The 12,523-nt window shown below is 42.2% G+C and overlaps 1 protein-coding gene across 1 annotated transcript in view; it reads left to right on the top strand.

Moving 5' to 3' along the window:
- Nucleotides 1–12,523, top strand: part of rhpn1 (rhophilin, Rho GTPase binding protein 1) — a gene marked incomplete at its 5' end in the record, with an annotated part of 72,802 nt that overhangs the window by 18,842 nt on the left and 41,437 nt on the right. Inside the window, 2 exon segments of the mRNA XM_084308378.1 lie at nucleotides 9,675–9,717; nucleotides 9,720–9,789. Coding sequence (XP_084164504.1) covers nucleotides 9,675–9,717; nucleotides 9,720–9,789 — 113 coding nt within the window.

Raw genomic sequence — 12,523 nt, 5'->3', positions numbered from 1 at the left:
CCGGTCCTCTTTCACTCATCTCTCGTAAGCTACGTCATCCCCCGCTAAGAGTCACAGGAGATGTAGTAAATACAACAGTCCTTCCATAATTCCATGAATTATGACAGTAGCCACTACAGTAACATCAAGTCTGCTATAAGCTATTATCCCTCTCATGTGTGTGTCTTTATGCAGATCTTTATGCAGTTTTAAAGCACCTTGGCTTTGTTCTGAATACACTTTGTTGTAGTTATCCTACAGAGAAAAGAAAATGCACTTGACTTTAATGCACATTTTGTTGTATGCAAACAGAAAATGTTTAAATTGTACAATCTTTCAGCAGTCAGTCTGGAATTAATGTATGCATTCAAAAGTGCTGAATAAATGTTTTATGGGCCCATAATAGTGATTATTAGGGATGCACCGAATGGGAAATTCTTGGCCGAAACCGATACCGAAAATAGGAAACAGTTGGCCGAAAACCGAATGCCGAAAGGCCGAAAATGATTCATAGAATAGATTTATTTTTTTACCAATGTTGTTCAGCTACCTGATTATGGAAAAATATATGATTATGGCAAAACTTAACTTAAATAATCACTATTATGGGTCTTTTTGTATCACAAACAGTACTGTATTTGCAAATCTGGTATGTCATAAATGTATAGATGTAGCAGTACTGTCTATCTGTATGTCATGTATGTCATATTATGTCCTGATGAATTGAAAATGGGGGACCCTGATGTAAACAAGACGAAAGTCTTTCTCTGGTCTGCATCCCCTTAACAATTGTGTGTATTGAGCTGTACTGTATTGTACCCATTCTGAAATCTGTTAATAAAGTTTTCAATCAATCAGAGAGAGAGAGAGAGAGAGACACGGCGGACATCTGTGCTCTACTGAGCGCACCTTTCTAGTCCCCAGATGAATGTGCTCTCTTGACTTTGGCACAGTAGACGCGCGACAGACAGCGTCAATGTGAGAAACACAATCCCTCTCGCTCTGAATAATATGCATATTAGATCACTCAGTGATTAACCGCGACGGGCATATAGTAAATAAGGATATAAAGCATGTTAACACTTTGAGTGCCGGGACCCGTCTTTAGACGTCTTTGCTGGCCATGCTAAAGTTGCCGGAGGACGCGTTACGTCGTCCTTATATCAATATTTCAAAAATCTGTCGATCGGATTCATATGTCCCCTCCGCTGGCCTGAGATCCACCAGCAGGACCCACTGAGCTCTCTGGCGGTTCAGGAGCACCATCTGGTGGCCGATCGGCGCAATCGCCAAACAGGATGTTGAATAGAGGTTGTCATGACGACCGTAGTACTTCCGGGCGCTCGCTATAGTTCATGGGACTCTGGCTCGTCACGCTACACGGTGATCGATTGGCAATAACTCGATAAACAACATGATTTGGACGTATATACCATTATACAAGCTGGAGATGGACCGGGTAAAAATATATCCCATAATGATAAGATTTCTACTCGACGATGATCGCCCAACGGCGCGCGGAGACTGGGGTGAGTTTCAGCGTGTAACGTTACCGTCTTCGATACTAACTGCTATTATCAACATTTGACCCACATTAGATGATTGGTATAACGCTGCCCACGGAATTATAAATGCCCCCTCGCCCATCCGGTCAACATCAGATGACGTGTAGTAACTTCTAGAAGTACGTCTAGTTGGAATTTTTTATATCGCGCTGATTGCCATCAAACTGTATTTCATCATCAATATAATGCATTTGGGGCTATATATCACGTTCTGGAGAAAGCTGCAGAAAGAGATGAAAACATACTTATACATTAGACCATACTTTACTATGAATATGTGAATGAAAAAGTTTAACGTTGCTACACAATGAACAATACATATAGGACTTTGAATGGGCCCTAATAATGGCAATGTAGCAATAGAATTTAAAAAGTTATAGCCCTGCAAAGAAGGGGACTTTCTCCATAGACAAATAGCGCTGGCAATCTATGGTATATCATGAATTTAACCTTAGGCAACCAAAGTGTTAAAGACTAATTTATTCGACTCGTTGCGCGCTGAGTTTACATAGAAACAGCGCGACTCCCGAGTCCCAAGAGGAGTTATCACAGGCTGCAGAATGCAGGACTGAAGAGCTCACATTGCGCATGTAATGACTGAATCCGCGGTTTGATGACATCATCACAACAACACGCGTTAGGTTACAGGTTGTTTCTGTTTCGGTGATATATTTTCGGTGAAAAAACTCTTTCGGCCGAAAGCCGAAAGGCCATTTTCGACCGAAAACCTTCGGTGGCCGAAATTTCGGTGCATCCCTAGTGATTATTAATATTATTTAAGTTAAGTTGAGCCATAATCATGTCTTTTGCCATAATCAGGTAGCTGGAAAAAAAAGAAATACATTATATATATATTTATATTAATCATTTTCTGCCTTTCGGCATTCGGTTTTTGGCCAACTGTTTCCTATTTTCGGTATCGGTTTCAGCCAAGAATTTCCCATTCGGTGCATCCCTAGTAAGATGAAATGATATCTTTGTTATCCCAGATTCTGACTTCTTCGTGGCACGATGAGATAATGTGTTTGGAGATGAGTCACAAGAAATGTGATTTGGCATTTGAACCCTTCGATATCAGCTTATTAGGCCTTTGTTGGTTTCTGTTAAAACATGTTCTCATGGATTTCCCTGACTTGGAAATGCTTACCAGGCACCATTGCCAGTGTGGTGTACCCCCCCCCCCCCCCCCCCCAGAGATACTGTAGGGTCATGGCTAGACGGTATCTACATTTTGTTGAAGTGCATTATAACTTTTTCATCTAGCCTTTTTTTTTCATCTCTATTTGAGGTTAATGTGGCGGTGGGGTGTGATGTCTCCAGTTGCATGATAAGCAGCGAGAGTCTTGTCTCGTGATTGTAACGTTTGCGATTAATCTTCGTTGATGCACAAAATTCAATAATGTATCTTTGTAGTTCGGTTTTATGGGTTGTGAATGCTTCGTATTTCCTAACATTGTACACTCAAAAACAGTTAAGATATATCCCTGGTGAGAGTGGCTGCTTCCATTCACTACTATTTGAAACAATAAAAGGGAATGCACCTGAAGTCAATGGGTCTCATTCCCGAATATTTTCCAAAGACTTATCTTGGAAGACTTATCTTGGAACCGACTGAGACAGAATCAATGACAAGTTCACTCTGAGTCCCCAACGTGCTGGGAATATGTCTTAAGTGGCTCAAACTATCTGAGCTGAGATATCTGCGTTGGGGAATGGCACCAGTCTGAAACATGAATGTGCATCCCTGTTCAGGTCATTTGCATACAAAACAACGCCTCCAGAGCTCCTTATAAGGCAACTAATGATGCAGCCGTGTGAAAATGGATGCAGAAGCGCTTTGCGACCCATCGAAATTAGATTAATTGTATTGTCATCATATATAGTACAGCTCGGTGCACCTGCACGCACACACACACACACACACACACACACACACACACACACACACACACACACACACACATGCAGTACTGTATAGCCTACGCGCGTAATGAATGAACGCAGTATAGGCTTATTATTCCATTAATGACTTGTTTCATTAGGAGAGCAGCAAAGACACACTGCGCTGCCTGCCCCGTAGACCGTATACAGTCAACCATGCAGTCCGCTCATGGTACGCCGGCACCCGACTCTGTGTAATATGTGTACAGTACAGTAGGGGTGGACGGTATAAACGGTATACGGTATAAACGGTATGAATTTGCTCTACGGTATGAATTTTGACTATACCTTGTAACCGGTAGAGCAGCTCTAAAATAGCAATGATGTCATGTAACCACAGCGCGACTATTTCACTTGCATTTGCCCCTAAAAATAGATAGAATTAGTCATAAATAATAGATATGTGCAAACTGGGAAAAGTTATTTAGGAGGCTTCGCACAGTGGGCGTGTCGACACGCAATTGTCATTTCATAATAAACACATATCACCACGGCGCACAGCAAGTTACAATTTCAATTCCTGGCATTTTTAACCAGTGGAGAAAGGTAAGAGATTTCCCTATCGTTTTTCTTATATGAATTATTCTACGTTAATAAAACATACCTGGTGATCAACTACAGTTTGCTGTGAACATTATGATATGTGTGTAGTGTTCTGATAACGACGGCTGGGCAGCGGGAGCTGGATGCTGGATTTTGCGAGAAGCATACAGCTGTAGAGCCGCAGAGCAGGGCCGCTGTGCCTGCACAGTGCAATACTCCAATTCAACCATTGGCAATTCAGCCGTTGGGTGGGGGGCGCTGTTGAGCGGGCCTGTGACCGGACCTGAAAGCGCCTCTGCTCTGCGGCTCTGCAGTTGCATACTATTGGGATTAGTTGGGAGCAGCACGGAGTCTCGACTCTGGACTTATTTTATTTGGAATATAATGACTGTATACGCAAAAGTAGCCTAGTTTTAAGTTAAAATATTATAAATCTACATGCCTTGATGATGTCATTCTTTATATAGCCTGCCTATCGGGCAAAAAAAATAATTCTAACGGAAACACTGATACCGTGATATATACCGTTACCGTCTATGCTTCAAATTATACCGTGATATTAATTTTAGACCATACCGTCCACCCCTACAGTACAGTATACATATATTAAGGCCGCCAGAGTCTTGTGTGACGGGGTCCTCTCCCGAACTCCTTTGATTCTCTCATAAACAGGCGTAGTCGAAAGATCTCGTTGGTGGGTGTTTATTTCCCGCCTCCCAAAAGTGCAGAGGTGATATAGTTTTACAAAAAATGTGAAAAGTGAAAGTAACGTAAACCAAAATACCCTATACTTACTATATCTAACAAAAGTGGAAAAAGAGAAAACAAATAAACAAAACAAAATATACTTAATACTTAACACTACACAAAGTCTAAATACACAATATACACTACTACTTCTACTACAAGCAATACCAACACGTTTTACTAGGGATCCTGGTTACCTTCACTGTAACTCAGTCCATTCAAGACTGACGTCCCTGGGCCAAAGCAGCTCTCTTGTATCCAATAGCCCCTCCCACTAGGCTTTAAACAGGATGTACATATGATTATTCTTTTTAACACATTAAACCAATTCCTACACACAAAATATATATCCTCCACTATATCACATAACTTCCAACTGTTTTAAATTACAGATAACCAAGTAAACAGTACAATACAATCATATCGCTCACGTGACGATTACCTTGCGTCAACCCCTCCCATTTAACCTGCCGGATATGTGTGCTTCTGCTTGGCCAACACGTCAACCTAGGAGTGCAGAGCGAAGCGAATGCATCCTGACTGTGAGTAAATAAATGTGATGTGATGAATGAATGTCTTGCTGTATGAACGTCATTCTGCTATAACAACGGAAACGGAATGAAATGATTGTGCGCATTCGGACATCCTACGAAAGCTGACAAGAGGGAATGTTTGGTGTGTGTGTGTGTGTGTGTGTGTGTGTGTGTTGCTCCGCGGCATATGGCGTGTGTGCGTTCCCATGTGCGCTGTCCACATGAAACGCACCACATTACATTATACGGTTATGGTATATGGAAAGACAGACAATGAGTGTGTGTGTATGTACAGTATGCGCACTGCCCGCAAAGTCAGTGACGGAGCCGCACCGTCACAGCCAGTATGGCCTACGTGTCTAATGAATGAACAGTAGGCTTATATTATTCTAGTTACTTGTTTCATTAGGATTTAGTAGATACTATATAATATATGCTCTGCCCTACGTACAGTATAAGTACAGTCTGGTGTATTATCTGGTGTATTGGGAGATATGATATCTGGTGTATTGGGAGGTATAGTATCTGGTGTATTGGGAGGTACGGTATCTGGTGTAATGGGAGGTATGGTATCTGGTGAATTGGGAGGTATGGTATCTGGTGAATTGGGAGGTATGGTATCTGGTGTATTGGGAGGTATGGTGCCGTGAGATCAGTTTACCTTCAGGGCCGTTACCTTCAGGGATCTGTGGCCACAGGGATCCTGTTTCTTCTGTTGGCGATCTGATACTATCAGGGCTTTGTTTAATCACCCATTCTCAATCAAGGATACCTAGGAGGTCGTTCATCCTGGCACAGGTCTACTGTGGGCACACAGGCTCTACATGCACATGTATACTGTAGGCACACAGGCTCTACATGCACAGGTAGACTGTAGGCACACAGGCTCTACATGCACAGGTCTAAGTAGGCACACAGGCCAGGGCTGTACGCTAAGCTTTTTCACTAGGGGCACACTTGCCCCTAAATGAGAAATTTAGGGGCAAAAAATATTTTTTAGGGGCAAATTTTTTAATAACAATTTTACCATTATTAAAAAAAATATGTTCCTCCTGCCTCATTACTGTTGTCCTTTTATTTAACATTTAAGTGCGTTTGTTTTCAGGTTTGTATCTTTTATAATGAACCAACTGAGAGTGTGTAAATCACTAATAGAACAAAAACAACAAACTGTGTGTGTGTGTGCGCGCGCTTGTGTAGTGCTCCTTGAATGAGATCATCACAACACACACACACCATTAATCAGGAGGAGAAGAAACTCTGCATACATTTGTTTCACAATGAAAAGTGCTTTAGAAATCAAATGAATTATTATTATTGTAAATAACCTCATGAAAGGTTTATTATTTGTATGGGTAATTACCTGCTTCATATTTGTGATGTTACTGGTTTCAGTGTATGCCTAAAGTGATCAATGTGTTGGGCCGTTTATAGAGATCTATGCCAATTAATGTTTATGTATATCCGGGACTTTTTTTTTTATAAGAATTGAGAGGTATTTGTATATATGACCTTTATTTTGAAAACTGTTGCAACGCAACCTTATTTACATTTGCGCTTTTGACAGTGAAATGTTCAGTCCAACTTAGCTCGAAGGAAAGACTAATAAAAAAGGTTTAATTGACCCGTATGAGGCTCTTACGGTAGGACTTTGATTGTTTATAGAAGTGGAATGTAATACTATGCAAAACGAGAAATAAACAGTGATTTTACCAGCAGTCATTTCATTTCATATACGGGGAACCGACAATTATTAGTATTATATTATTTGCATATCGTCTCATTATTAGATAGATAGGTTGATACTTTATTGATCCGCGGTGTCAATTTAAGTAGACAGTATTTCACGTCCTAATAGTGGGGTACTCACGTAATGCATGGCTGATCCTGAACGTTAGACGTTTCCGTGTCCCCGTCAATCAATCATCACATCATCACGTCAATCATCATCATCTTATCATCTCTCCACATCGGACGTGGTTGTCATAAAATTGACTGATATCCATTATCCACTCCGTTGTTCTTGCGGAGCAAGAGCCATATTATTATTTAAAGGAAGCGGCCATATTCAGTTTAGTTTCGCTAGGAATTATGGGATTTGGTGTTGGATGTATAGACTACGCAGATAGGGACCTGGTCTTTAATCGCACGATAGACTACAAGTTCCAAGTATATAGCGTGACCCAGATTCACTCCGCGCAAATCTTTTTTTTCACTCAGGCTATCGGTGATCGCAGTAAGTTCATTCATTGCCGACAGATTCTTGTGTCGCACTGACAGCTCGCGTGAGTGGCGTCATCACACGCATTGGATAATTTAGGAGTGAAATGCGAATGCAAGGCTTGAAAGCACTACTCGCAAGCCCGCCCCCAGATAATATTTACCAATCGCAACGGCCAATTAAAGGGGCAATTCGCGATCATATCATCGCAGCGTACAGGCCTGCAGGCTCTACATGCACAGGTCTACTGTAGGCACACAGGCTCTACATCAGGGGTGGCCAACCAGTCAGAGATTAAGAGCCACAAAAATTACTGTGGTACCACAAAGAGCCACACCATATACCAGCATTTCTCAACTTTTTTTTCAGTCACGGCACCCTTCATGTGTTTATAGGTCTCACCCTCTGGCCTCTGAAGTTGCTAATGTCTTTTTTATTTGGGCCTCACAGGGTTAAAAGTACCCTGTGAGACCCACGGTTGCAAAATTACAAAATCATGCTTAGCCATTTAAAAATAAAAAAAATCTGTAAATGTTTATTTAAATTTTTTTAAGCACATGTATAGTCAATTGGTCCTGTTGTTCAGCCTCACAATGCTATTTGATAGTAAATGTGTTTATATGTCCCACCCTCTGAAGTTGCTAATGTCTTTTTAATTTGGGCCTCACAGGGTTAACCTCTTATGCCCGAAATATACAGTAAAAGTGTATATTTTCAGCATTACGTTTGTTTACCAATGATTTTAACTGTTATTAGTGAAATATAAGATTATAGAAATGTCAGGGCATTGAGTCGGAAACCGGCGCATATTGACAGGAGGAAGTGGAGCAGCCAAAAGTGAGTGTAGTCTTTTGAAGGAAGAGACTCTGGGCTTTTGAATTTAGAAAAACTACCCTACCCAGCTCACGCCAGCCCCTGTCAATCATCTCACTTCTGGATGAACTTTTTTATTTCTCTTATTTTTTGGGATTATCTCCCACAAACCTGAACGTTATTGCCATAAAACAGAACGCAGTTGTTTCTCTACCTTTCTGTGAACGTCTAGCAAAAAACGGTGTTGCAATATGATGACAAATGGTGGAGAAATTTACATTATAAAAAAGATGGCAGAATTCAGTACTCATTTATTCATTTGCTTAGATTTTTCAGGTCTGGTACATTTTAGCATGGTGTTATTCACAGTCAAAGATAAAAAATATTTTTTAAATATAATTGATATTCTCCTTTGGTTCATTACAATTTACTCAAGCCTAGTAACAGACACACTATTTCTGACACTGGGAATACATTCCCCGAGATCCATAGATGTCCCTAGATTCAGATACCAAGAACATGCAAATGGCCATTAAAAAAAAATCTGTAAATGTTTATTCTACGTCCTTATGGAATGAGTGACATAAAAAAAAAATAATAATAATAATAATAATTGAATGGATGGAAGAGCCACACATTGACAGGCAAAGAGCCACATGCGGCTCGCAAGTCGCGGGTTGGCCACCCCTGCTCTACATGCACCACATCTCTCCCAGAAGATGCAGCCAAACGAGTCTGCACACAGTACACCTCAAGACACGGTGCATTTTCAATGATCTCTCTCCATTTTCTTTATCTCTCTCTCTCTCTCTCTCTCTCTCTCTCTCTCTCTCTTCTCTCTCTCTCTCTCTCTCTCTCTCTCTCTCTCTCTCCATCTCTTTTCTTTCTATATTTCTCTCTGCATCTCTCGCTCTCTCTCTCTCTACCTTCCCTCTCGTTTCTCTCTTTCCTCTTTCTCTCTCTCTCTCCCCCCTACCCTTCTCTCTCGCTCTCTCTCTCACTCTTTCTCTCCCTACCTTCCCCTTCTTTCTCTCTATCTCTCTCACTCTCTCTCTGCATCCCTACCAATATCTTTTTATTTCTCTCTCCCCCCACCTTCCCTCTTTCTCTCTCCCCCCTCTCTCTCTACCTTTCCTCTCTCTCTCACTCTACCTTCTCTCTCTCTCTCTCCTCTCTCTCTCTCTCTCGACTCTCTCTCTCTCTCTCTCTCTCTCTCTCTCTCTCTCTCTCTCTCTCTCTCTCTCTCTCTCTCTCTCTCTCTCTCTCTCTCTCTCTCTCCTCTCTCTCTCTCTCTCTCTCTCTCTCTCTCTCTCTCTCTCTCTCTCTCTCCAGGGATGTGATCCCTTGGCTCAGACACAGCGCAGTAAGCTGCAGCACCGCGGGCTCGCATCAACCAGCAAATCAACAAGGAGATGCGGATGAGGGCCGGGGCTGAGAACCTCTTCAGGTGAGCTGGTGGGGAGGGAGGGCCAGAGGAGGGTTGTCTGGTCCCAGGCCAACTTTAAATCAGACCTCATCAAAAGATGTTAACATTTTACAACTGGAAAAGAGGATGAACCCTAGAGAGGATGAACCCTGACCCCATGACCTTTCCTCTAGCGCCACCATCAGGCCAAAACCTTACACTTTAGAATGAGTGTATCTCAATGCCCTTCGTTCAAATAGTTTCTAATTTGCTGTGCACATTCATGATCCCTAGAGGAAGAAGCATATTTATTTTGTGTAGGTGACCCATGACCTTTCCTCTGGTGCCACCATCAGGCCAAACTTGACATTTTCAAAGTAGTTTTAGACATACAGCCATGAAACTGGTATCCAGAGATGAGTCTACTCATGCACAACATGAGGGAGTGTGTTGGGGGCGCCAGTGGCTCAGGAGGTGGTAATTCGGAGGTTCCCAGTTCGATTCCCGCTCTGACATATTGGAATTTCTGCCATCTTTTTCCATACTCCCCCCTAGCCTGAAGTTCTGAGTCATCTTGCCTCATGGTGGCGCTATTCTCATAAAACTAGTAAAAACATGAACTATTCCTCAACGGCTCAGATCAGGGGCGTTGTCAAAAGGTGGATTGAGAAGGGGCGTGGTCAAAAGGTGGATTGAGAAGGGGCGTGGTCAAAAGGTGGATTGTGAATTCGGGCCATTGGGGAATATACCCTGCTGTCACTCACCAACTGCACATGTTGCTGTTTTCATTACTATTCATTTGAAAATACATTCGAGTGAACTTTATATTAAAATGTGTAATCATGGCACGAAAATACAACTCACATTTTAAATGGCAGCTTGCTAGAGAGGGTGAATCCGCCTTGGGATTCAAATGGTTTGTGTTTCAAGCTAACATTTAAAAAAACATTTGATGATACATCTATGGCAAAATCCCATTCCAGTATTTTATTGTTTCTGGGTCCACATTTGCTTTGTGGCTGAATGATGCTGCAGACAGGGCTTGTCTGCTTTTGATGTGGCGTGGCTGTGTTGTGACTCTTGGTCCCCACAGATCAGTTAGGACAACCCCCATCCCTTTGGTGGAAAGGTCAAGTATCGCTCCCATCCAAACACACACAACACCAGCACCACAGTTGTATGGCTCTGTGTGTGTGTGTGTGTGTGTGTGTGTGTGTGTGTGTGTGTGTGTGTGTGTGTGTGTGTGTGTGTGTGTGTGTGTGTGTGTGTGTGTGTGTGTGTGTGTGTGTGTGTGTGTGTGTGTGTGTGTGTGTGTGTGTGTGTGTGTGTGTGTGTGGATCTTGTCTATCTTGTATTGTCTGTGTCTTGTTTGCTGCACAGTGTGTGTGAGAGAAAGAGAGAAATCAATCAATATCTGGAAAAAAAATACTAACCTTAGTTTACTGTCTTTTACTATTATGCACTAAGAAATCTACCATGCCTATATTACTGCCTTATTACTACTACTACTACTACTACTACTACTACTACTACTACTACTACTACTACTACTACTACTACTACTACTACTACTACTACTACTACATATTACTACTATGCTATAGTATGTCTATACTACTATGCACTAAAGTCTGTAGCACTCAAGTTTGACACTGTTTGACGAACAATGTTACTTATCCTTAGCTGCCAGAGTTGTACCCTTCCTGCTGACTTGTTACAGAACTTGTAAGTCGCTTTGGATAAAAGCGTCAGCTAAATGGTTAAATGTAAATGTTATGAGAGGGTCTGACTGTCTTTGGTCTCTTTCTTGTGTGTGTTTGTTTCAGTTCACATTGTGTGTATGTATGTGTGTGTGTGTGTGTGTGTCTGTGTGTGTGAGTCTGACTGTCTCCTGCATGTGTGTGTTTAGGTTAGAGCAGGATAGAGCAGGATAGAGCAGGTTAGAGCAGGATAGAGCAGGACAGAGCAGGATAGAGCAGGTTAGAGCAGGATAGAGCAGGACAGAGCAGAACAGAGCAGGTTAGAGCAGGATAGAGCAGGTTAGAGCAGGATAGAGCAGGATAGAGCAGGTTAGAGCAGGTTAGAGCAGGTTAAAGCAGGATAGAGCAGGTTAGAGCAGGTTAAAGCAGGTTAGAGCAGGTTAGAGCAGGACAGAGCAGGTTAGAGCAGATAGAACAGGTTAGAGCAGGTTAAAGCAGGTTAGAGCAGGTTAGAGCGGGATAGAACACTGAACCACTCTGGCCTGGTGTTTTAAAGCAGTAGTTCTCAACCTTCTTTGTGTCTAGGACCCCCGAATTAGGTCGCGGACCCCCATCTGATAATGTTTCTGTTGTTAGATATGACTACTGTAAATTCGAGAACTTAGATACCACACTGGTATCTATCTATCAGAATAGTCACTCTTTAAAAAGAATGTATTATGTTTTTGGTAGAATCTATTGTTTTTTTGCTACCGGGCAGTCCGGTAGAGAGAGAGAGGAAGTATGGGAGATAGAGGGGGGAAGACATTCGGCAAAGGAGGTCGCCGGGTCCGGGAGTCGAACCCAGGACAGCCGCGTTGCACCGCAGCGATGTACGTGGTGCGCCACCCTGGAAATGAACACAAAAAATAAATCGGAGAACATCTCTCCAGGTATATTCACCCTCTGAAAGTCGGAGGACTGATCTAGAGTCAGCTCTCTCTCTCTGCCTTACCTCTCTTACTGTACACATACTCTATCTTTCTTTCTCTCATTCTCTTCTCATTATCTTTTCCCTTTCCCTCTCTTTGTCATGA

This window comes from Notolepis coatsorum (assembly GCF_963971535.1).
Source record: "Notolepis coatsorum genome assembly, chromosome: 2".
Lineage (NCBI taxonomy): Eukaryota > Metazoa > Chordata > Actinopteri > Aulopiformes > Paralepididae > Notolepis > Notolepis coatsorum.
This window is presented reverse-complemented; position numbering and strand designations above follow the sequence as displayed.